General features: G+C 44.3%; 1 protein-coding gene across 5 annotated transcripts in view; it reads right to left on the bottom strand.

Moving 5' to 3' along the window:
• Nucleotides 1–26,751, bottom strand: part of fars2 (phenylalanyl-tRNA synthetase 2, mitochondrial) — a 139,108-nt gene that overhangs the window by 38,379 nt on the left and 73,978 nt on the right. For all 5 annotated transcript variants that reach the window (XM_026180532.1, XM_026180533.1, XM_026180529.1 and 2 more), the window contains 2 exons: nt 6,570–6,730; nt 384–559 (listed from right to left, as the gene is read on the bottom strand). In XM_026180532.1, coding sequence (XP_026036317.1) covers nt 384–559; nt 6,570–6,730 — 337 coding nt within the window. The remainder of the gene's footprint in view (nt 1–383; nt 560–6,569; nt 6,731–26,751) is intronic.

Raw genomic sequence — 26,751 nt, 5'->3', positions numbered from 1 at the left:
ACTAAAGCTCAGAGCTAGCATCACAGTAAGAGGCTTTAATGCTAAAATGGCATATCAATAATGGCATAGTAATTCTTTGATAGTCTATCTGTGGTAAATACAGATCTGCTCCACCAGCAAATACCCTCAAATATTTGTTATATCACAAATGAACCAAAGCAAGACAAGCACTGAGTTCATCGAAGCTCCTGGTCCCTCACAACCAAACAGCTTGTTAATCACTCTCAACCTGGGATATCAATAAAGACAGTCACCTCAACCGTCGCTGATGTTTGCTTAATCACAGGGTGTACCAGCAGCACTCTGAGCAGGAGGAGGGAATTTAGCATCATAATGACCTGTGCAAAAAGAGCCATCTACTGACCCTCAGTGGGTTTTCTTACTTTGGGTGTGTGAAATTGTCCACGAGAGACACTTTCTCCACCAGGTCTCCTCCGATGGAGCGCACCAGCTCGTAGAAGTCGTTCTCTGTGAAGCTCTCTCTGCCTGCCTCGCTCTCTTTGCCATTCGGCAGCCAGAAGGAGATGTCGTTATGGAGAGGTGGGTACTTACTGAGCGTCTGAAAAACAAACGTATAAAACAACAATGACTGACAGCTCAACTTAAAAATGTTCACTGTAAGCAATGGTGGAAATATTAACTGATAATTTCTCTTTACAAAAAAGTCCCTGAAAAACAGAGCTAGGCACACGATTGGTTCATCGTGTCGATAGGTAAGTAACTGATTAGCCATGGAGGTAAGTAGGTAGGTGGTTGAATGAGCATCTAGGTAGGTGGGCACTTGATTGGTTCATTAAATAGTGGTTAGTTATCTAGGCAGGCAATTATTTAGTCGTGTACGTGAGTAATTGATTACCCAAACAGGAAGGTAGGGAACTGGTTTATTGCATAGGCTGGTAATCACATGTTTGGTTAGTCATGTACATAGGTGGGTGGGAAAGCAATTAGTTGGTTGTGTAGTAAAGCAAAGGAAAGGAATTGGTTGTTTAGATTGGTAGTTAATTAATTACTTAATTAGTTAGCCGTACAAGTATGTAGCTAGGTAGTTGGTTAAGTGTCTACATGGGTGGGTACTTAACTGGTTAGTTATCAAAGTAAGCAAGCAGGCAAGGAGTTGGTTGGTTGTGTAGTTATGTAAGTGATGAGCCATGCTGGCAGGTACACAGATTGGTTGGTTGCAAAGGTGGTAGATGAATGTAGGTGAGTCCTTAATTGACAGGCACGCAGTTGGTTGTTTGCACAGGTAGACTGGCAGGTATGTAACTGGTTAGCCATGCTAGCAGAGAGACTGGTTGGCAGGCTGGTTGTGTAAGTAGTTAGGAGGGTGGATGGGTAGCTAGGTCATAGGGAACTGGTTGGTCTGCATTAATATATTTTAACTAAATAATGCAATGATAATTAATGTACCCACTTAATAGTTGCAAAGTACATGATGGATTATATTTGTAATAGTTTTATGTTTAATTGATTGAGTGCTAATGTGGCATAACGCTGTTGTTTTTCTGCTGGTTCGCTGTGGTTTTAGTTTTGTAACGTCTTCATCTGGATTCATGTATTATGTGCAGATGCGTGGCTGAGGTTATTTGTGGCTGATGTTTAGGCCCTGAAGAATAGTTTAATTTCACAATAACACATTATGAGTTATTAATGATCCTCAAAGATGTTGAAATTTTACTTTGTGCACCACATTGATTAGTTTTCGTACATGTACATTTATGGGATATTTGGACTGGAGACTCATTAGAATTTCAAAGTAAACCAAGCATAAACACAAAGATGTAAGGACTGAAGGGGTAATCAGCACACCAACTGCAGAGATTGAGAGATGAGGTGAATAAAAATGAGCTGAAAGTGCAGATTCAAGCAACAAAAAAGAACCCAATGAATAACAGAAGAAGAAATGTGACAGAAAGTGGAGAAGAGAAACAGCCCGACTGTAGGAAGAAAGAGGAGAAAGTGCAGCAGAGAGTAAAACACAAAGACAATAACACATTAAAACTTTATCGGGACGACAGAATAAATGTGATGTTTTATGCAGCGACAGACTGAAGGAGAGATTCCTATCATCTGTCACTTGTTTATTATGCTCAGAATAACTTGCACAGAGTGAGAGAAGTTGCTGTTATTTCTGCTCCTGAATGATATTTTCTTAATTTTCTCTCCATCTTAATGCTATTCACTGAGACACATCAATCTGTGTGACACTGGTTTTTCCACCTTTGAAACAAAAGTCAGAACAAAACAAGGAAAAGTGAAACATGCCAACTTAATGTTATTTAGTTATGTTCTGTAGAAACTGGGCTGTAGTTAGCTCAATTCAAAGGTGGAGGTAAAGAACAGCAAGGTGATCAGTTGGTTGGTCAGTTTGTTTCATATGTTATCAAAGACTAGTTTACTTTAGTTAACTGCAGGAGGAAGGCAGGTGGTTCAGTGATGGATCAGTTAGCTGCTGTTTGGGTTTTTGTCAGTGAAGGCTTGACATTGGTTGGACAGTCAGTTGGTGGTTGGTAGATTTCTGGTTTGTTACCCAGGATGAAAGGTATCACCAGTTAGCTGTAAGTTGTTGGTTTAGGTAGTGGTTGGTTAGTTGCCTGCACATGTAGGTGATTAGTTAGACAAAAAAGTCAATTAGTGGTTAGTTTGTTTGTTGCGGTTTAAGACAAGTTGTTGGTTGGCTGGTTTGCAAAGTAGATGGCTGGTTGTCAAGGAACATAGACAACAACTGGTTAGCTGTGTAGACAGCTACACAGACAGGCAGGTAGGTAAATGGTTGGTTACACAGGCAGGCAATTGCTCGGTTAGGCAACTAGGAAGGTAGGTAGATGAAAGGTTGGCTGGTTAGCAAGAAAGGGGCCTATTGAGCAGTTGGTTGGCAGGTAAAAGTTGGTTGGTTTGCTGGGTAGGTTTGAGAAAACGTGACGTCTTAAAGTAGGTGGTTGGTTAGATAGATTAGTTGGTTGGGTTGCTGGTTGGGCAAGCAGATAAGTAACTGATTGGCTGATTTTGGTAAGTGTTAGTTAATTATAAATGAACTGGAAACCAAACTTTATTTATTCATCTATTCATAAAGTTGTAACATTTATTTATTAAGTGCTTTTCACAAAGCGCTGCACACGAGGGTTAAATAAACAATTCATACATATTTCAGTAAAGGACAGAAGTAAAACTGGTAGAAGAACAGAGAGATGAACGAGTCTCATTTGATATTTTTATACTCAGTCGAGCGTCAGGGAAAGACTTTGCACAGCAGGTGGTAGGTGAGGAGAGAAGTATCCACATATTTCTGACCATACTGTGCAGACGTATGGAGGGAGGTGAGCCGTCTGTTTACACTATAATAGTTTAGTGGCACTGCACAGCTCCCTGAAGCCATTTGTGTGTGTGCGTATACAAACATACACACCGACACCCAAGGAGTCTATTTCCTGTTAGGCCCTGGGCGGTCACAGTTCATTACCTGTGGATGTGGGGGCCAGTAAAGGCTTTCGGGGGAGAGGTGGAGAGCCTTAGCCCAGGAGAGGTGAACTGACCCTGGGCAGGAGATGAGCCATGCTCCCCAGGCCCCTCTGGAGAAACAGAGTTTATCAATAAAACTTACAGGGCTGTGAGGAGGACAGCAGGAGGACAGCAGGGTCGCTCCCTCACTCCTCACGTCTTCAGCTTAACAACACTGATTATGTGTTTATTGTAATTTGTCAGATACAGTTAAACCTTTATTGAATGCACTCACTGTGGGCTGTTTCAAAAGCATTTGCTATTTACAATTTATTTCCTCTCGTTTCCTTCAGTTTGTTCAGATCAAAAGACAATGAAGTAAGATTATAACCTAAAGGAGATTATTACCAGCCGACTCAGAGGACGACATAAACTGAGTGAATATTTGTCCATGTGAGCTGACAAACTTCAGCTTAAGAGTAAAACTTTGTTGATTCTGTCACAAAAGCACAAAAAAATAGTGGTCCAGATAAGTTCTGAAAGTACCGTGCACGTGATGTCAGCCATCACTTGTTCTTTGGAAGGCGGTAGTTCACAGATCAACTGGCTGTTTGTTTGCTAGTTTGGTGGCTGTCGGATAAAGAGGTCAGTGGGTCTTTCGTTGCATGTTTCATTGGTGCTAAAAGTAGAAGATTGGTCCGCCCGCTAGAAATAAAGGTCATCAGGGTCAGGTGGTAGGAAGGTAAGGACGTGATTGGGCTGCCAGGTAGGTGACGATAGGTTGTACTTTCAAAGGCAGCAGTTCTTCTCATCAAGTGTTTGATTGGTTTGTTGGGTATTAAGGTAAGTTGGTAGGTAATGAAGTTAGTTGGTCATCAGCTGCTCTTTCTCATTGTTGGTGAAGGGATGGGATTGGTTGGCTGACAAGGAAGAAAGATTGTGTAGGTCAGCTGGTAGTTAGGTGGGGTAAATACAGGCAGATATTAGCTGTACAATGGAGGGAGGTGTTGTCTGCTCGGTTCAGTTTTTTGGTTTGTTGGTCGGATGTTAAGGAAGTTGGGTGACTTCTTTGCTAGCTAGGCAGGTGGTTTGATTGGACAGCGGTTAATGAAGGTTTAGCATTGGTTGGCTGAGTGCGATGAACACGTGTTGTGAAACGGTTCAAAGACGCTGTGTTTGGATAAGGTGACACTGGTTCATGTCGTTGTTTTCACCAACCACCCTTCCAGCGTCTCCTCTCACTCTCTTCATTCTTACTAAGGTATCTTTCAGCACTTTGTTTCTTCCATTTAATCGTTCCTCCTCCACTTTCCCCTCTCAGACTTTGGTGCCTCTTTAGTCATTTACATTTTCCTCTGTTTTCCTGACACGCTTTAATCTGTTTTCCCTCTTTTTCCTTTTCCCCACACTTTATTTCTCTTATTTATTTCAAGCATTTCTTTTTTTAATCACGTCCTCAAACTCGCTTCAGTATATTTTTTCCATTAAAGCTGTGTTTTGTCTCTCATTTTTCCTCACTAATGTCACCCCCTACTTTCTCTCACCTTACGTTTCACTCAATCCTTTTATTTTTTTACATCTAAAGATCTTTTATTCAAATAACTGCATTTAGTCAGATTCTGCATCTATTCTTATCCTCTTCTTTCCTCTGTCCTACCTCTCGCCTCATTTATTCCTCATTCCCTGCTTCCTCCCTCCATCTGTTTTCTGCCTCGTCCACCCCCACCATCCCTCCTCTTCATCTTACTCCTCTCTTTTCTCCTCTTTGCCCTCCAACAGTCACTTGAAATGTTCTTTATTAGTGAAGACGAGAGTTGACAAAGAGCACCTTTAGTGGGGACAGAGTAACCGCTGTGTGAACCTGCACACACCCCACAGTGTGTGTGTGTGTGTTGATGATGGTGGGGTCAGTGGAAGTGACTGGTGCCGGCTGATGTGAGCCCCCACTGTCAAAATGTTTTATGCATGAGGTTAAGAGGCAACCACACACACACACACACACACACACACACACACACACACACACACACACACACACACACACACACACACACACACACACACTCGGAGTGAGGGTGTAAAGTGTGGTTACAGGTAGGTGGGCTGCTGCTTTGTCATTGGCTGGTAGGAAGTATGTGCGACTCTCGATCACCACAGCCCACAAATAAGAAACAGTCTGTTTGCAGCTTTTTTAAACGGTGGCTGTATAACAAGCAGGACGTTGTTAACGGCAAATTAATTTCTGCATTTGTGAATTAATTCACGACGGTAGAAGATTGTTTTTATTACGAGAGACTCGGACTCGTTATTGCATCTGAAGGTAAACTAACCGAGCCAGCAGTTATTACAGGTTAGTGATGAACACACAAGCACAGACACGGTGTTGTAGCTGAAGAGAGACATGACTGAACACAGCAGAGACACAATAAGACTGCACGGAGGGTAAACAGGAAGCAGAGGACAAAGGAAAATGGAAATGAAACGAATGGACGAAGGGAAACGAGGAGAGCAGTGAAGAGAGGAGGGAAGAAAAGATAAGGTGACGAAAGCAAAATAATGGGACTGAAACAAAAGGAAACAAGATCAAATTAAGGGCAAGGGGAGGAGCTTTCATTAACGAATGAAAGGAAACAAGAAGTGAAAGGAAAGGACAAAGGAGAGGAAGGCACGTAAACAGAACAGGAAAGAAAAGAAGACAAGGATGGAAGACAGACTTTAGCTCTTTCATTCTGCAGTCGGTACGTTCATCCGTCTTCAGGATGGTAAATGGCCTGTATTTGTAAAGCGTTTTACTCGTCCCTCAGGACCCCAAAGCACTTCACACATCCAGTCATCCACCCATTCACGCACCCATTCACACACTGGTGATGGCAGCTACATTGTAGCCACAGCCACCCTGGGGCGCACTGACAGAGGCGAGGCTGCCGGACACTGGCGCCACCGGGCCCTCTGGCACCACCAGTAGGCAACGGGTGAAGTGTCTTGTCCAAGGACACAACGACCGAGACTGTCCGAGCCGGGGCTCGAACCGGCAACCTTCCGATTGCAAGGTGAACTCCCAACTCTTGAGCCACGATCGCGTTTATGTGTGAAAATCTGCTCCTCTTCCACTCAGGTGTGATGTTTGTGTCTACCTGGAAGCAGACGGGTTGGTGGATGTCCTGAACTCTGAACTGTTTGAGGAAGCGCTCGTCCTGACTCCAGAACAGCCGGATATCCGGGATGCTGTAGAGGACCATCGCCAGCCTCTCCAGGCCCAGACCGAACGCCCAGCCCAGCTTGTCCCCCGCCCCCGCTGCACAAACACAGAACATAGGAAACAGCCGTCAGCAGACAAGCTAACGAATCACTTTAGTCAGTCAGGCAGAGGAAGTGCTCTGTGGAAAATACATACAAAATAAAAGCATCACACTTCTCCGTCTAGCACCTCGCTTTCATCTGATCTCTGAATGAATGAATGCTGATGAATAAAACAGTTTAAGACCAAAAGAGAAGCACTTGGTGGAGCGTCTCACCAAAACCCCAAACAGACCAGCAGCTCCCGGGTTGTCTGGGGTAAAATCTACTGTTTTTATCAAAGCAGTCTTACGGCTTTTAATATGGCAAAAATATTCCACCCACTGTCGGCCCAACTGCACGTTTAAGAAGTGACGAAGACGTAAGGCTCACCATCAGATAAGCAAAGGACCCTCACTGATCACTTATAGTCTAAATATGCATCCAATCACGCGAAGGCTTCAGTCTCTGAAACTCTAAACTCGCAACGAAACACAAACCTAAAATTACTCATTTCTATTCTAGTCCTTCTTTACAATAATGTGTCAAACACATCTGACCTCGTCCAAAGAGAGGCCACGCTGACCCCATCTACATCACCTTTAGGTAAAACATGGACTGCCGATGAACCACCACACCATCCTAAATCAAACTCGACGCAGCCGGTCTGTCATCACTCTGAGAGGACAAAGGAGGAAGCAGAGCGTCTCAGCACGTCTCGCTCAATTTACAGAAAGAACAGATCCCAGCACTGAGGGTATTTTTAGAAACGGGGACATTTTGACCAGTTAAAACGATCTGTGAGGCTTAGAAACCTCAAAGATTTGACAGCTCGAATCACAATAGCAAATTTTATCCAACAGAAATGTAAAAGTATATTATAAAACCCAGCATGTCTCATTGTTCCATACACCATATATTTATGCTGAAAGTTCAGTTAGCTTCTTCCTTAGGACTTCCTTCGGCCTCACTGCAGACTGGTTGGTGACCCCAGGCTGTCGGCTGAAATCGTCCATACAGAGGGGACCGCACCAAAACCCTTCCTGTGATTGTGTTGGTCGTGAGCAGATTGTTGGAGTGGCTGTGGTTTCCACAAACTCCAATCAGCAACAATACGTAAAAACAGACTTGTCTTCATTACCACTCCGACCAACAGGGTTCATAAAGCCGAACCTTTACTTTCAAAGCGAATGGTTTCTGTTCTTTAGTTTGTGTGGCACTTCTCACAGTTTCACTGCTGCTCCATGAGTAGTTGGCAACTTCCATGCAGACCATGGGCGACCGGAGCAATCCAACATGGACCAAAGACACCGCAAGGAAGCTTTTGGTGCAGCACCACCTTTGCAACTACTTGTTGGGGAATTTAACCCTATAGTGACCTGTGGTTGCTCGGGGGTCTCAGGTCTGTGAGACTGCCCTGTTTTTGTTCTCAGTGGCGTTTGTTAGGACACGTGATGCCTGTGAGGTTTTCTGATACTTTGGTTCAGGAATTGTGGGGACATTTTGTTTGGTCCTCACCATAACAGGAAGGCATACGTGTGTGTGTGTGTGTGTGTGTGTGTGTGTGTGTGTGTGTGTGTGTGTGTGTGTGTGTGTGTGCGCGTGTGTGAGATACTTCAGTGGACTCCTCTCTATTATTCAAGACTTCAACTTAATGCTGTCAATAAATCGTTACAACCTTATGTGACCGCCTACAACACACACCTGTGCGCTCTCTCTCTCACACACACACACACACACACACACACACACACACACACACACACACACACACACACACACACACACACACACACACACACTCTTTCCTCAGTTATTTTTGAGACTTCATTGATCGGAGGGGAAAGCTCTCCTCCGGTCTCTCTGTGTGATTCCCTGAAGGCAGCAGATGGACTAAAGCTGCTGTTTGTGGCTTTGCAGCACTTCAGCAGGTATGGCCGCCTCCTCCTGTGTGTAAACTAAGCCACCTGTAGACAAAATGCCCAACAAGAGTTTGGGCAGCTGAGCCCGACTCCTCAGACTCCTTCAGGTTTATCTTCACAGAGCGGAGGATGGATGGAAATCAGCACGGTGGTATACAACAGTAACAGTCATCATCGTTTGAGCAGGATTAATCAGGCGATAACTCGACCTTTGGACGTCTTCTCATGTCCTCGTTAATCAAAGTGTCCTCCTGTCAGCAGACTATGAGCTGAACCTGCTCCTCGTGACAGCAGAGAGTTTGAGACTTTAGAGGAGGACACAATCAGGAGGCCAATGAGAGCTGCACTGCAAAAAAGGAATGCAGAGAAATAATTGCTCTGTCTTGATTATGTTGCTTCCATAATTGCTGTAAGCCATAAGTGTAACTGAAAATACATTTCCATGGATTGCACAGTAATAAGCGGGGGTAGAGACCGAGTGCAGCAGGACTGCACTCTGAGACTGGAGAGCAGGCTGCCGGCCAAAACAGCTGTAGTGCTGCTTAATATCGATTCTGCAAGTCTGTGAAACTCTGCTGGAGAGACGAACAGCGTTCCTCCTAAAAACATTCCCACATTTGATGAGAGTCAGAGGTGGACCGCACCGGCCCCGAATCTCTCACAGGTGTTTGTTTGGGTGGAAGACATCCCAATAAAATCCAGGAATTTCAATCCTCAGAGCCGGAGCTCAGACGTGAACACGGTCCACGGGTCAAGCTCCGGAAATCCAGTTACCACAGGTGAGTCCAAGAGGCCACGCCCCCAAACATCAAGTGGTAAAACAGACACAGAGGCCCAAACAGTTTTTTGTCAGGGTGTAAACATGTTTATTTCTGCTGTAAGGCTTTAACATGGCAGTGTGGGGGGACGGACTCGCTGCTGGAGCCCCTGCTGGACGTCAGAGGAACTGCAGCGAGCTGTAAACATGAGACTGTTCAGGTGTGTCAGTCGGAGCTGGCATCAGGTGTTTTTTTCTTTCATAAATCGAACGTCTGACATTTATTATTATTGAAAACCTGAGCTAGAGCACAACCTCAGAGCAACATGATTAAATAGTTCAAATGTTCATACTGATGTTTTCTACATAAACACTCTGATCACGCAGGACCTGTCATGGTCCTGTCACATCAACACCGTGGTAAAAAAGGCCCGACAGCGTCTCTACCACCTCAGACGCTTGAGAGACTTCCAACTGCCCTCCAAGGTGCTCAGGAACTTTTACTCGTGCACCATAGAGAGCATCCTGGCGGGAAACATCTTAACCTGGTTCGGGAACAGCACCATGCAGGACAGACGAGCTCTACAGAGGGTTGTGCGGTCAGCTGAGCGCACCATCCGCTCCGAGCTCCCTGACCTGCACTCAATCTACAGCAGGCGGTGCTGGACCAAGGCCAGGAAGATGGTGAAGGACCTCAGCCATCCCAACAACAGACTGTTCTCTCTGCTGAGGTCAGGAAAGCGATTCCGCTCCCTGAAGACCAACACAGAGAGACTGAGGAGGAGCTTCTTCCCGCAGGCGATACGGTCTCTCAATCACACCACCACACAGTACTGACCCACACATATGGTTCTTACACACACACTGGACTTTCTGGACTTTGGTTTTGCACAACACTGGTCACTATATTCTTCATTTCCGGTTAATACTTGTACAGCTGCTGTTATTGTGTATATATTTATTTATATTTAGATTTCTTCATACATTCTTATATAGTTCTATATTGTGTATTTTGTTGTACAGTTATTTTATTTTCAACTTTAATTTATATATTTATCTTTTATCTTATTCTTCCCAGTTAAATTTACCCTTCATTCTAATTTGTGTTGTACAGTTATTTCATTTTTTAACCTTAATTTATATTTTATTCCTTCCTAGTTAAATTTACCCTTTTTAATTTTTCATATTTATTTCCTATCTTATTCATAGCCTTTTCCTTTTTTGTTTTCTTTAGGTCACGAGCAGTTGTCCAAGCATTTCACTACATATCGTACTGTGTATGACTGTGTACGTGACAAATAAAATTTGAATTTGAATTTGAATTTGATATCTAAAATGACCTGAAATGATCTCTGAGTTCGACGCTGTCAGTTTCACAGCGCGCCGTCACCACTTCCTGTCAGTCACGGCGCTCGAGATGCTTTTCAAACGGCTGATTTTTCGTTTCAGAACAAAAGTCTTCAGCTGCTTCGAGGCAGGTCAAAGCGAAGGGCAAAACGCTCGGTGGAATAAAGGATTATGGGTAAACCCGAGGATTTCAGGCGCTCCGGCCTGGGACCCAGATGAGAGGGAAGGCATTCCTCTCCCTGGGATGGAGACTAATTGAGACAAACCTATTTCCTTTCTGAAGCACAGACCTTCCAGAAATAGAATCTATGACCCCGTCAGGATCGAAATCCACAGTTTAAGAAACAAAGAGCGGAAAATTTTCATCCAGAGGGAGGAAAACATCCAAGATTTAACTCCGAGGAGAAGAAGAATCCGGCTCTGTGCTCATCTCTTAAGCTACAGAGTTTAGACTGAAGACACAGAAACGACATAAAATAAAGCATCCAAAATCTAAACCATTTCACGGGTCTGGGTAAAAACAGCAGGAAACAGGAAACACAGATAACGGCTGCTTCAGAATAAAAGCCTCATGTCCAGAGGATAAAACATGACTTATAGTCCCTGATGATGTCACAGAGGGCACTTCCTCACATGTCACATCTGGTTTCAAAGATGAAGAAATGAAAACAATCAGCCTGAATCTGTTAAAGCAGTGACCACAGGGTGGCACGCAGGCTGATGGGCGGGCCTTTGGACGTCTGCAGGTATTTAGCATAGAGTTAGTTAAGGCAGTGGTCACCACCCCTGAGTGGTTTGGTACCGGGCCGTGAGAGTTGAGGCTCAGGTGTAAAATTTATGGTTTTCAGGGTTTTTATCGTAACTTGGTTTACCTGGGTCTTTTCTCTCGTGTTGTAGTTGTGCGTCTTATTTTGAAAGAAATGCTTACACGTTACCATAGCGACCTGAGAGCATTAAGGGGCAGAGAGGAGGATGTTACTCTCAATGTCGTTGGTGCATTTCAGGAGGACGCTGCTAATAAAGTTACAGAATTACACAGTGAATTCACGTTTATTGTTATATTTACAAAAGATCACAGTTTTTTCTCGGTCGTGTCGTTTTATTTTGTTGGATTTATCTACCACACCTTAAAGGCCGGTCCGTTGGGAACCGCTGTGTTAAGGAACTGGACACGATGGCTTCACTGGTGGTTTAAATGAAAAAAACCCACAGACACCAATAGGGATGGGTATCGAAACCCGGTTCTTGTTGAGAACCGGTTCCCACTGTTTCACTTCCTTGGAATTGTTTGACGTTTCATTTTTGCAAACGATTCTCTTATCGATTCCAGTCACCTGGAATGACGTCACCACGTTGCGGAGCGTCATTTACCTGGCAGGAAACACGGCAGCTCAAACACTCAAAAGTTTGGTTATACTTTACGTGAACGGATGACAACAGGGCAACTTGCAATACTTGCAAAGTAGAGATTTCAGAGTCTGGCTCAGATGCTGGCAGCTCTCGCTGCAGTCTGCCGGCAGCGTCTCCTTTCAGGCCAGGATAGACGAACGTCACCGAGCAGTGACTCAGTTTGTGGTCAAAGGCTTGCACCCGTTTGCCACAGCAGATGATTTTCAGTAAGTGAATGTGTTTAATTGTAGGCAGGGACATTACTGGATATTCTTGTGTAATTGCTACAGAATAATTTATGTTTTACTTTGTTATTGCTACAGAAGAATATTTATTTTATTATTTTACATATACATTTTTTTTCCTGGGGTCCCTGTGACACCCTATTGAAGAGCCGTAGGCTGGATCTCTTAAGATCTCACTGTTGGGTTTGTAAGGCCATGTTACTCCTAAATTTCTATCTTGTTCAAAGAGAAGATATAAAACAAAGTTCTAAGCTAATCGACCTTAGTGTTCTCCTTTTTTAAAAAGAATCGATAAAGAATCGAATCGTTAAACAGAATCGAAAATGGAATCGGAATCGTGAAAATCTTATCAATACCCATCCCTAGACACCAACCAGGTTCACCAGCTCAGCTCATACATTTGTTACTGTATGTTAACCAGGTGAACAGTATCATGACTGCAGCATCTTTACTATGTAAAGTGCTCGAGGTAGCCATCACTGTATAAGTGAATAAATCTCCAGTCTGAATTCTGTCTTTGCTCCATTAGACCAAACTCAACATTAGAGCAAAGATAAAAGCTCGTCATCGATTCATGCTGAAGGTTTGCCGGTGAATCGAGCTTCAGATCGGCGCGTCCACCTTCAGGAACACTCGTCTCCACTTTAATCCCATCTTGTTAGGTCCGTGTTTCACATGTGAAGGCTTCAAATCCCTCGGAGCCGCCTCCTCCTCCGCGTGGCTGAAGAGGATTTAAACAGTGAAATCAATACCAGCTCGCGCTTTTAACTGGATTAGACCGGCCGCCGTGTCACATGGAGCGAGAAGGTAATCAGCCAATCAGACGTTGTTAATAAAAGCTAAAAGGTAAAAGCTTGTTGCCCTCGGGACTTCGGTCGGAGGAAAAAGGTTGAAATGCTGAACGATGAGATTTACTGTTGAAGCTCCAGTTTGGAGTCCATTTGTGGATTTTGTTTTATGATTTCACACAGTGTTCCCGAGGACACGGAGTTCCTCCGGAGTTTCATAAATGGGAAATACTCAAATAAAGCACTGGAGCATGCACTGCTTTAATGTGCGTCGCTGAACCTCCTGGCGCCACTTCCAGGGTGCTGTGGTGGCTGTTAAGTGAAACTGGAGTGAAAGATTGCAAATCCCAGCTCATTAAACCAGGACCAGGACCGGGTTCTTCCTCTGGTCTTCATCAAACAGCCAGAGCTGCCAAAAAGTTTACAGACGCAAAACAACAGACCAACCAGCTCCACCTGCACGAAAACAGGTTGTTATCGGTCCCACCGAGTCCGTGAAGAAACTCAAAGAACACGCAGCACCGACCGACAGGGAGAGATTGGATTCTTATCTGTTTTGCATAAATCTGCAAAAACAATTAGCTGTGTGGCGGCGGCAGCAACGGCGAGGCCTCGGGCCGTCATTTGGCTTTCAGACTCATTTTCTGAGGTCAGCCGCTCAGCGAGAAGTGGGCGGAGAGGCCCGGGATGTAATCCTGCTATTTTTCTAAACATTTGTGAGTGGCGGCATTCAAATAGCTGTCTGTTAATGGAAAACACACCCAGGGGTACACACACACACACACACACACAGGTGGGTGGACGCACAGCGAGCTGGAGAAGAATTACCTGCTTTGATTGGAAATGTTTCTGCTTATTATGATGATGTGTAACCTCCTTGAACCCCCGTGGGTGCGTGAACGAGTACACGCCGCGCCCGTGCACGCCAACACGCAAACACACTTCCTCCTTTACATCCTGGTCCCGTCGGTCCCGGTCCAATCAGCAGTCGGGGAACGTGGTTTCTATGCTAATGAGCGCGGGGTCGTGGGGTCGAAGAGGATGAGGGACCGCACTGGAATAAATCTCCACTTCATGATAGCGTGCGATCAATCAGACTCACGACACTCCTCCTCCTCATCGCTGCGTTTCTTTTTCTTCTGCCTGCTCCTCCTTCACCTCCCATCTCTGTCTCCTCTGCATCTTTCCTCCCTCTTTTATTCGTTCACTAGTTTTCCTTCTCATAAAACTCTCCAGCATCTTTCCTCTCGCGTCTTTTTTCTTCATGTCAGATTGAAGATCTTTCATCTCGTCCTCTTGTCTCTATCTGCCTGCAGTTTTGATTTAATGAGCAGAAACTGATTAAATCCTGACTGACGACTTTTATTCCACAAAGAAAACAGGACAGAGCTCTTACTAAGACAGGCAGGACGCATCATCAGGTGCACTGCATGGACTCCATTATTCACTGATAATTCACCGATGAACACCCATCATCTCCAGAGAGCCCAAAGATGATATCTGGCTGCCCTGCAGCTGTTTAAGTCCAGATGTTATCTTTCATCTCTGCCTGCAACCAGTTGTAGTCTTTTCCTGGAGCTTGTCAAAGCAGTAAAACAGCCCTTTAAAGGGTCTGTCCACAGAGTGCCGTTTATTTCAGAAGCCTTGCAGTCGATGCTTCGTCATCTTGCATTCATAGATGTGGTTTTGCTTGGTTTATTGAGCGATGAGCTCCAAGTTGTGCTGAGGTAGTTTGGAGTGCAAAGGCTTTAGGATGGAATGAGAAACCTTCCAAGTCTGAAGGTGGATAAAGCTGCAGGGACCACTCTTACTGGGAATGAGCTGCTGCCTCCGTTTGATCGGTTCAAGTATCTCAGGAGGTCTTACTCACGAGCGGAGGAAGAGTGAAAGTGATGATTGCCAGATTGATTGGTTTAATTGTCTGCTGTGGTGAAGAGAGGTCTGAACACCAAGGTGACACCAAACTCCCGAGCTGCAGATCGAAAGGATAAGATCAAGGATACAGGATGCAGAAAGCTTCCTCTGAAGCTTCTCTTCCTCGTAGACATAGGCTGAGGAGCTCGGTCACCCAGCAGGAGTAAAGACGCCGACAGGAATCTGACTGGGATGGATCCTGAGTGACGTGTTTCCTGTATGACCAACCAGGAAGAGAACCTGATGCAGATGCTGGTGGCTGGAGATAAGGGCAACTGGAAAAGTGTCATGTTTGTCTGTGGGTGGATGATGGATGGGTGAATGGATGGTTGTTGAATAGATGGATGCTGATGGAGGGATGGATCAATAGATGGATGGATGGCCTGAGCTCCATCACGGTAGCCTCTGTTGCACAGGTAACCTTCCATGTTCACGTCTCGGGTGGAGGTGGTGTTTGGTAGCTGGATCCTTGATGGTGGAGAGCTTCATGCCTCGGTGGGAGACTCGGTAAGATTTCGTGCTGCTTCAGCCGGTTCAGCTCCACCGACTCCCTCGTATGTTTTCCGGCACTCTTTAGGTTTGTGGTAAACTGACGCCTCCTTTTTCCTTATTGTTGGCCTCCAACAGTTTTACTCCAAAGAGCTGATTTTGCAGTGCACACTGCTCCGGGTGGGGTTGGGGGTCCGGCTCCTTACTGCTCCCAGTCGGGCAGCAGCTGTTCCCACGGCGCCTCCTTCAGATTCAGTTAAGGTCGCGTCCAAGGTTGTCTTTGTACTTTCAGATTCCTCGTTTCTTTATGCATGTGCTGGCGGTCTGGTCCAGATGTGTGATATGAAGTTCTCTGACCTTATTATAAAAACCTAATAACTAATAAGTAACTGTAAAGAATGTGCATATTTGCATACAGACAAAATTAAGTACTTTTCCATCTTGTCCTTAATCTCTTCTGTATGTTTCTCTCCCCTCCTCGCTCCTCTTCTTCCTCCCCCTGTCTGGTATCAGTTCCTCCTCCTCTCTGCTCATCTGTCTCCATTCCCTCCTAATTATATTTGCCATGAATATATTTATGACTGCATTATTAGAGACTGTGCAGCGGTGGTTGTGGTTTTAAGCTGCAGGATCTTGATTAAGCGTAATGATTACACAGGCCGCCGTGACAGAAAACACACCTTGTAATTGGACAGGGTGACTGCAGGTTTGTGCAGATGAAATCTGAGACTTCTTAATGCTGCAGAAATGACTGTGAAACCTGATTCTCCCAATATCTGATTTTCAGTGAGGAGAGAAACGCTTCGTAACGAGAAGAGCATTTCTCTCATGGAGATATATTGACCTTTCTGAAACCTCTGAAATATAATTCAGCATTATAATGCTGCATTAAAAGAAATAAGAGCTTTTATCTACAATAAAAACATCCTCTTGACCCAAGGAGTTTCTTTGAACACACACACTCTTTGTGAAAGAAAGAAACTCAAATATAAACCCCTGAGGTTTAGAAGAAAAACAGCCTGAGTGATGTCAAAATCTGGGATTGTTTTCTTTTCGAGCTGGACAGAATTGCCAAACTATGGGAACTAAATGCAGTTTATAAAAGAACAAACAGGTGGGAATAATTCGCTTTTACATGTTATTTAAATATTAAATAGTAGGAGTTCATTATTTACAAAGTTCAATCTCAACAAAGTCTGAAAAACCAGCTGGTGATGAAACTGCAGATATCCAATATCTATTCAATCGCCCTGCAAGCAACATCTGACCCAGACAGTCCACAGGCGACTGCAGGACTTGTTTCACATCGAGGTCTGCAGCATTCATTTATGCACAGCTCTCTGAGCTCTGGACTGTTGCAGCAGCTTTTGCTCTCTCGGCCGTTCTGTTGCAGATTTGCTGCTGTGCTTGGACCACCGTCCTGTTCATGACCCAGTTTGGACCAAGCTTCAGCTGTGGGACAGACAGCCTCAGCCTTTAATGGCCTCAGTATTAGCAAAGTGATCTGCAGGACATCCTGTGTCTTCTCTTTACACCAACCACCTGTGTGTTTATGTGTTTTCTAGTTTAGTTTTAATGAATTACCTTTCATGTTTTGTGATTACTCAGTCTTTATCACTTACTTTGAACCAATTTGTGACAAATGGGGGGCCTGTCCGGGATTCAGAATGGGGGACTTATCTTCCTGAAGAGAAATAAGCATATATCTATCTGATTAATAACTTTCGCAGAAACCTACACTGTATTTATACCTCATTAGTCATCGTGGTGTGAAGAGCTGTGCTGTTTGTCAAGCGTTGAATCTCATCCATAAATTTTAGATGAGTGGAGGCTTGCAGATGTTGAAGCGGTTTATCAAAGAGCTTTAGGGTGTGCTGTCTGCATCAGCAGAGTTCAGAGTTGGATTTGGCGAAGAACCAGCTGTCAGGGGCTTCAGTGCAGATTTATACACTGGAGGTTCGAGGTGCAGGATGGGCCTATGAGCTGGAGTCCTGTGGGCGGGTGACAGATCTGAACTGGGGGGGGTTAGAGGTTTATGATTGGTCGATAAATGGCAGTGCTGCCGGTTAACTCGCTGCATACATTTAAGGGCGCACAACTGATCGGCTCACTGATAATCTGAGGTGCAAATACGGCTCTAATCCAGGGTTAAAGGGGTGTGAGGCTGTTTTTTAAAAAATAAAAAGTATTTTGGTGTTTTACGACCAATCTTGAATACATTGACCTTAACCCAACAACGTTATTCCAGTCTATCAGGTTCAGGTTGATCTATAAAGTAGGAAATCATAAAGTAACTGAGCCGGTTTATAACCCGTGCTTAAGGGGAAATTTGGGTTTCTGTGAAGTGAAGGTTACATTGTTATAGGACTGATTTATGAATCTGAGGTTTTACGCTGTGGACTGGTCCATAAAGTGAGCTTTTATGTTGGTATAAACTGGAGATTTTAGGATATAAGGCTGTCTGTACACCTGAAGTTTCAGGCTGGTGGCCTTGTTTACAACCCGAAGTGTCACAGAGGTCAATAAGATGCAGATTCAGGCTCCAGACTCGTGGAGTCATCGGGTTTCGAGTGCAGTCGCGGGGAGTCTTCGCCTTTTTGCCACATCAGATCTGAGGTTCTTGAGCCTGTCAGCAACCACAGGGATCAACAGCGAGAGCCTGAGAGATGCTGCACATCACCCAGAGCTGCCGGCGGATTAACTGACGCTGCGGCTAATGAAGAGCTTTCAACATAAGAAGAATCACACATCTGAACCACGAAACAGCCAAGCAGCCGAGGAGAGAGACGGCAAAGACGCCCGAATGACGATCAAGAGCCAGTCTGAGTGTGTGTGGGCGGAGCATCACTGAACTAAGCCGCAGTGTGGCGCAGACGTCAGCCAAAACAGATTGCACGACACCCATCGAGGATAGATGGCCCGAGAGCAAATATCAGAGTGTGTGTGTGTGTGTGTGTGTGTGTGTGTGTGTGTGTGTGTGTGTGTGTGTGTGTGTGTGTGTGTGTGTGTGTGTGTGTGTGTGTGTGTGTGTGAGAGAGAGAGAGAAATGAGACAACCCTCTCCCCTCCCTCCTTCGACTCACACACAGCTCTGCAATGCCAGGCCTGCTCCCTCAGCCAATCAGGAAGGCTATACAAAACAGCGGCGAGGTGTGGGTTGACTTGTGTGTGGCTGTATCGCCCTCTGTGGATGACGTCATTGTTTTATGATCACATGACGCCAGCACTGACGCGTTGGCGTGAGTAATGTGGCATCTGTATGCAGACTGATGTGTTTATGGGGATTTGTCATCAGTAAACAAGAACATGTTAGTATAAAGTAACATCATGTCATCACGCTGACAACCACCAGCTGAGGAAAAACCAGGACGCAAACATCTAAATCATCAGAAACTGCTCGACCAATGAGCATCTGAGACACCTGAGGACACCGGACTAACCCACGAAGGCCTTTTTCTCTCGTGTGGTTCGTTCACTCTGCTCTGAATCAGCTGATGAGTTTGTAAATGTGCTTTTCTCCATGTTTTGGTTTCTTTTCACACACAAAACTCAAAGTGAACTCCAGCGAACTGCAAACCACATGAGGCCGTTCAGTCCACACACTGCAAAAAACGCAAATACAGGAAGAAGCTGAGGCTACGCATGTGCAGTGAGGACACGGTTAGCGCTGCAACATCCCAGAATACAAAGCTACAGGCTACAGGAAGTAGTTCAAACTTGTAGCAAACACCTGACAGTCGAGTCGACTTTAAACAGACTGAACTGTTGTGGTGTGGAAACATCTGAAAAAAGACTAAAATCCCAAAGAGTGGAACCAAACAAAGAACCAAACTGCCTGAAACACAAGAAAACAAATCAAACAACAGTGAAAAGTTAGAAAATGGTTCGAGAAGAAACCAGCCATTAGAGCAGGTACTGAACCAAACGAACACTACAGACAACAATAAACTTAAAACATGAGTGAATGTGTTTCACTTGGTGAGAAGCACTGCAGAAAATATGGAACTATAGCAGCGTTTAATTATCAGTAAATACTGAAACCCAGTGGGATTCCCAGAGTCCAGAAAAAACTCGGCATGAACACCAAACAGAGCAGACAGCAGATGCACTTTGGAAAACAAGGAGAGACGGCGCCAAATGGATCCCATGATGGGCACCAAAGACACCAGCAACACCGTTAATACAGCAGAGTCCAAAATAAAGCAAATCTGGAGAATACTGGACCAGAGCAGGGCAAAAACACACGTTTAAAAAAACCCAGAGAATATCTGAACTCGGACGAAACAAAACACAAACTGGAGCAAATCACGAGGTCGTGAAAAAATCCAACCCCCCAAAACAACAACAAATATCTGAGAAGCTAATAAAGCTCGAGCGAGTGGCCGTGCAGCCTCACTCGTCCTGCAGTCTCACAGAAGAACCTCGGAGTAATTACATGAAAACTTGATGGATTATCATTGAAACTTGTGCTGATTGTGATGTTATTTAATATGCATTCACTGCGCTTACGTGCATATATTTTGTTCTTTGCTTCCCACAATCTCATTTGCTATTTGTCAAACTCCAATTCCAACACGCGCTCATTTTTCATTCACTTCATATCTTCCCTCCTGCTCTTTGACATTCGATCACTCCACACTTTCAATTATAGTTTCTGTCCCTCTTCACCTCCATCACTTCCTCCTCTCTACACCTCCCCTCTCCGACCTCTCCTCTTTGCTCTCCATTTACATTTTTCAACCACCTATTTGTCGCTCTTTTATCCCCCCGTCCTCTTCCCATTCATCACTCTTCTTCCTAAACTGATCCCTGCTAGTTCTTCTTTCCCTTCGGCACATTTCCACCATCAATCCTTTCGTCTCTTTTGATTCGACCTCAGCTCGCTCTCTCACTCCATCATCCTCCTTGTTGTTCAGATTAATCCTGAATATCAGTTTCAAAAAAGAATCCGCTGCAGAATTCAGCGTTTCATTGGCCATCATCGACCCCGAGCTCCTCCCTTTATGTGGCTGTTTTCCACATCTGTCAGTAAATGAAACATTTCTGCTATCAGATTGTGGTAGATAATTACAAATACTCCCTGTTTGCATTTCAAAATAAAAGCCTGATGCCAAGAATAAATAGAAAATTGGTTCTTCCATCAGCGCCAGTTTCAGACAGCTTCTGTATTGGACCAGTTAGAAAAACAAGTTAATGTGAAGGCCTCGGAGGCTCGTCTTTTCACCTCCCCACGTCTCACTCAGCCACACTCTCATCCGTCACCATTAGCAGTCCTAAATAGACTATTGGCAGCCTCCACCAGTCTCCCAACGCTATGATTTATAGATGGAAACTCTGGCTGGCAGCTCTCGAGGAAGGAAATATGACTGCAGTGTAACATGGGAGTCAGACAGGCAGAAAGAAAAAGGGCAAATGGACCTTTGCTCATTAAATAACTGAACTCAAAATGATCATCTGCTCCACAAATGTTCCTGTTTTGCTTTTTACATTCATGACTTTGTGCTGTTGGACATACTTTAGGCTTTAGGCTCTGCACACATAAAAAAATAACTGTAACGCACTGTAGATTTAGACTGAGAAAAATACTGTTTAATGAATTATTCATGTGTAAGGACGTTAGCTACAAACAGAAAAGTGGAACATGTTGAGCTTGTTTCTAACTGAATCTCCAAACATTAACTTTTCATGAAGAAAAGAACGGCTGCCTTCATGGTGGCAAAACTGGGATTAGATAATCCAGTGGGTGCTGGACAGTGTTGGGCAAAGTACTTTGAAAAAGTAATTAATTATAGTTACTAGTTACTTCTTCAAAAAAGTAACTGAATTAGTAACTGAGTTACAAGACTCTAAAAGTAATTAATTACTTGAAAAGTAACTATTGCGTTACTTTAAAAAAATGTTTAACCCTCTGGGCTCCAGGGTATAATCGGCCATTTTTAACCACTTTGATGTTTCCTCCACATTTCACCTTTAAAAACTGTTTATTTGCCTTGTTTGGTCTCATCCTTTTCAGCACAACTTCATGTGTCTGATTTTACAGTCATATTTTCATTTTGACAAACTGTATTAAGACAATTGGTCTAAAATCAGACAAAAAACATCAAATCAGAGTAGAAAAAGTTATATTTTTACTGTAACAACCACAAACATGTTTAATGATCATATTTCATAACTCTAAATGCAAATATAAATTGTGAATGTTACAATCATATGCACAAGTTTTGCAAACAAAGTTATTTGCAGCCATTTACCTTTTACCCTTTTTTAATAACCATTTCAAACTGTTTACAGAACAATCAGCTGTTCTTCAATAAGATGCCACAAATTATTTGTGGCACTGCAAATATTTCTGTCCACTATAAAGGAAACATCACAGCCTGATACCTGCAGGTCTGACAGCAGCAGGTGTGTCACTGCTGTTTCTACCTGGAGACAGCAGTCGCCTCATTGTTCTGACACACAACACAAAACTATCGACAACACTACACACTAACTACACACTCCAAACACGCTGAACGTCACAAATCTCTCACATCTCAAAACTCGCTCTCTCCTAAATCTTCCACCTCTTCCTAAACAGCCAAATGTCATGTTGCCATATCATTTTTGATTGGTCCACATGGTGCATTTTTCCACCAACACAAACAGGCTGAGTTTTGTTTTGTTTATTTTTTGCTCATAAGCCAAAAAGTGATGGTCTGTCTGCGGGAGCGCAGCTGCTTAAAGCTGCAGCGCCCAGATTACTTACACATACTTCCTGCTGTAAGCTGAACACAGCTTCAACCAACCGTTTGTTGAAAAACAGTAACGCGACCGCATTTTCTTGTTAGTAACGGTAATGGCGTTGTAACGATAGAAATAGTAATTCGTTAGATTACTCGTTACTGAAAAAAGTAGCGCCGTTAGTAACGCCGTTACTTGTAACGTCGTTATTCCTAGGGCTGCTCGATTATGGCAAAAATGATAATCACGATTATTTTTACTGAAATTGAGATCTCGATTATTTGACGATATTTATTTAACCCTTTAAGACCTACTATAGAACCAAGTCCGCCAGAGCTTATATTATTTTTTTTACATGCTGTAGTGCCATTTGTGGGAGCATTTCAAGTTGCTATACATCAATACAACTGTTATAGCCCATATTTTAATAATATGTATGCATTAAGTCCATAGTAATTACATAAATTGCAAACAAGTGCAATAAACTACAAAAAAATTGAAAATCGTTTTTATTTTTTTTTTACATTATTTTACATTACATTATTTTTATTTCTACTTGGAGAAATCTCTAGTTAGAGAAATTTAAGAGGTTCATCCCTCAAAACTGTAAATACAAAAAAGTTGCACAAAATTGTTTCTCACCACAGGAAATTAATTTTGAGTGTCTTCATAGTTTTATTTTGGAGATGCAGCAATTTTTATATACTGCAGGAAAAACAAAAAACAATCCTATGATGCAAATTTGCAAAGAAAACAGCAGGTGCATCAAAATAAACTATTTCCAGCAGTGCAATTTGAGTTCTAAGCATCCCAGAAACTATTCAGAAAAGTCAAACATGACTTATAAAAACACCAGTATAGGCTTTTAAGGCCTACAAGTAAAAAACTACATTTTCCGCGAAAATGACGTCACTTCCAGTTTCGGGCAGGAAATGGCGAACATGCGATAGTTCGCGCTGACGTCTGTTTCACTGTGGGAAGTGTTACGAACAGCTGATCGGATCGGCAAAGCGTGTTTCTGGAATATTATGTTTTTGTTCCTGCAAGTGCTTTTTATGCAATTTTTGCAAAGCTATATGTGGAAGGAAACCGTGACCGAGGACAAGCTGATGGCATCAGATGTAAGTACAACTCCTCTGGTTTCATATGCAAAACAAATTATTGCGCTAGCTTACACGGTTCAGATTCTACAGGGATTTAAAAATAGTTACGCAAAACGGAGCGTGCTGCTCTGACCGGCTTTAAAGGGTTAACAATGACTTTAAAAAATAATATAAAATAGTGTGCAACACCACTGAAGTTTTTTTTACCTCTTTTCAACCAACAGCAGTCACTCTCCTCTCCAAATAACTTCTGCTTAGCTTTCTGAGCTTCCCTCGGGTCCTCTTAATCAGCGGTCTCCAACCTTTTTTGCGCCACGGACCGGTTTATGCCCGACAATATTTTCATGGACCGGCCTTTAAGGTGTCGCGGACAAATGAGGGAGGGGCTAATAATCGGCTCAGTCATTTTTAATGATCGTTGAAAGCCCAGATCGTAATCGTGATTAAAATTCGATTAATTGAGCGGCCGCAGTTATTCCCATCACTGGTGCTGCTTCACTGCATCCACAGCTACAGACAGACAATAAGAGACCACGTATGGAAGCCATCGCTTGGCCATCAAACATGAACGCAGTCCAGACGTCTAGTTAGCTGAGGTGAAGGCTAGCACACAGCTAGCACCTACGGACATTTAAACATGGGCGTCTACAGGGGCCGACCCACTGCTGGAGCCTCTGCTGGACGTTAGAGGAACTGCAGCTTTTCAGGCCCAGAGGTCATTGCACGATGAACGTCTGTTTTCGAACTACAAGTGGAAACCAGAAAGCTTCCAGTATCAGAAGTGTCATCTCTGACCTACATGATGTTTATTATACAAGCTGCGTCACACAGGCATGGAGACCGGTCATCAGGCGTTTTCATATAGCGCCACATCACAACAACAGTCACCTGAAGGTCCTTGGCAAAAACCCTACAATAACACAAGGATAGGAAGCCAGTCAGTGGGGAAAAGTGTGTATATATGTCACTGGGTGAAATCAGTCAAAGAGGTCTGCCGAGGTCGCATGTAGTTTGCATCAAAATGCCAGCTGGTCTGCAAAACTCTCCAAATACCCGCCAACCGTTAGCAAAACTTGAAAACATTTGTCTTCAGAGTAGAAGCTGCAACCAGCAAGTTTCAAAGAGCACAACCTTTACTTTGAAGGTCTCCGTTCCAGGTTTCCATGGTGCGTTTTCAGTTTCACTGCCACTCGGCGAGCAGACGGCGAGTTCCAGCTATGCCACAGAATGGTCGCCTTCAAAGTAAAAGATGCGACTTAGCACTGAAACCACTGTTTGAAAGAAAACCCTGAAATCAGCGTCCTTGACCACTATGAGGAATCTCCATCCACTGAACTAATCAGTGGTTATGTCATGTATGTTATCACTTTAGGACAAAGACCTTCAGACGGCGTGCTGGACCGGAGCACGCCGTCCAGTGTTTGCTCGTCCATGTGTGACAGGAGAAGCTGAGTTCGTATGACTCATCCCTCGTTCGTTAAAGTTTCCTTCACAAAGTTGCAAAGTGCTGATTGCACCAACACAGATGGATAAATTTCATTCTGCGTGGCAGAGTGTCACTCTGGATCCAACCGCAGACGACGTGTCTGAACTCTCAAACGTGAGCTCTCCCAGCGGCGCCCGACTCGGCCTCCAGTAATGAATATGGATCACGGAAACAATATATGAAAACAGTCTGCGGTGGCCGCCTGTTATTGAGCCTTGCTCCTGAATTAGTAATGAGGGCGGCATAAATTATGCAGCGTGATTAGTAACCAGGCAACGTGCAGGTTTACCTCGCCGTTTATAGATCAGTGGGGTGGGAGGGGCGGGGGCGAGAGACGGATCCAGAGGCCCGAGAGGGAAAAACAATTAAATCAGCCCAAAGCAGGCGGCGTTAAAATGGATGTCAGCATGTTTCAGATTCAGTTTTCAGTTGTGGACGCGACGCTCGCAGCATGGCGATGAAACTCGCGCTAATTAAAGACCCCTGAGAGCAGTCTGCACAAGTCCATGTGACCTTTAGCTCCGAGAGCGAAACACCACCTTAAGAAGCTTTTGATCACATTAGCGTACAGGTGCAATGATGCTGTGTTTACCTGTGGAATATTTCCAGAGTATAAACAGATAAACATCGTAGAGGGGAGGATCTTGGAGTACGGCGTCCACGACCGAGCTCGATCGAGCCGGCTCTGTGTGGAGGGAAATCGTACTCATGGAAAGAAAACGTGAAAACTTCTGAGGAGCTGATTTATTAATATCCACCATCAGTCTACACCTGAAGCTCCACCTTCTGGTCCCCGACCTCTGACCTCGTGTTTGTGCTGTTGGAGCATTTTTACTGACCAATAACATGGCTGCTGTGAGGTTAGCTCACAGCTAACTCTACCAGCATGGACCCTGTATAGTCACTTCCTGTTTTATTTTGAAGCGACCCACGAACATCTTCCACAGTTTGATTTATTTTGTTGGAATGTTTTTAGTTTTTTCTGGATTTTTGAATTTTATTTTCCGGGTTTTTCGTCACACGGACCTCCGGGTACTTGATCAAACTGAGAAAAGGACCCGGTGTTGACGGGCTGCTGACGTGATGGTTCTACACCACGAGGAGGGAATAAAACTAAACACCACCCAACACGAAGAGCTGCAGGTTTGTGGCTCCTCAGAATAAAATGGACAACAACACCATCATCACTTTGTTTTTACTTCAGTCATCGCCTTCCTTCCTGAGTGGGCGACGCACACAAACGTGACTCATGAGTCCACAAATACTGCAGTTGTTCTTTTCCACCACGATACCCACTCTACGTTAACGCAGACACTCAGGTACGTGACGCTGCTTCCCACTGCTTTCCAAAAATTCACCTCCTCCTCTCACTCCATTTGTTTTCCTGTTGATTTCACCCGTGCGCACACACACACACACCCTGCAGGTGTGCGAGGCGATCGGCGGCGCTGCAGAGATCAGGCTGTAATTACAGGTGGATTACTGCGAAATGGCCGGGCTTTGGCGAGGTTACGCGGGACATGTTCACACAGCTTATCTGCCTGATCCTCTGTTTAGTGGAGGTTAAGACACTTTGCCATCTACACGGCGATAATCAACAGTCCCCGAACACCCGGCGAGGTTTCAGACGGACTAATGAGAGAGGCCGAGAACTGCGCCGGTTAGACAGACGAGGAGGAAACGCGAAGACGGGAGGATTTCTGCAGTGAAAAACGAGAAAGCCGCGACAAAGAGACGGTGACGGACGGCTTCGTTCCGTCCCAGGAGGCAGGCTTCAAAGAAGACGCCATCAGTCAGTCAGCTGATTCCTGGATGTGATCAGACTCACGATGCTGCACAGACTTTATCAGCTCTGAAACACGTTTTACATTAACAGCT

Source organism: Astatotilapia calliptera, chromosome 9 (genome assembly GCF_900246225.1).
Source record: "Astatotilapia calliptera chromosome 9, fAstCal1.2, whole genome shotgun sequence".
NCBI classification, from domain to species: Eukaryota; Metazoa; Chordata; class Actinopteri; order Cichliformes; family Cichlidae; genus Astatotilapia; species Astatotilapia calliptera.
This window is presented reverse-complemented; position numbering and strand designations above follow the sequence as displayed.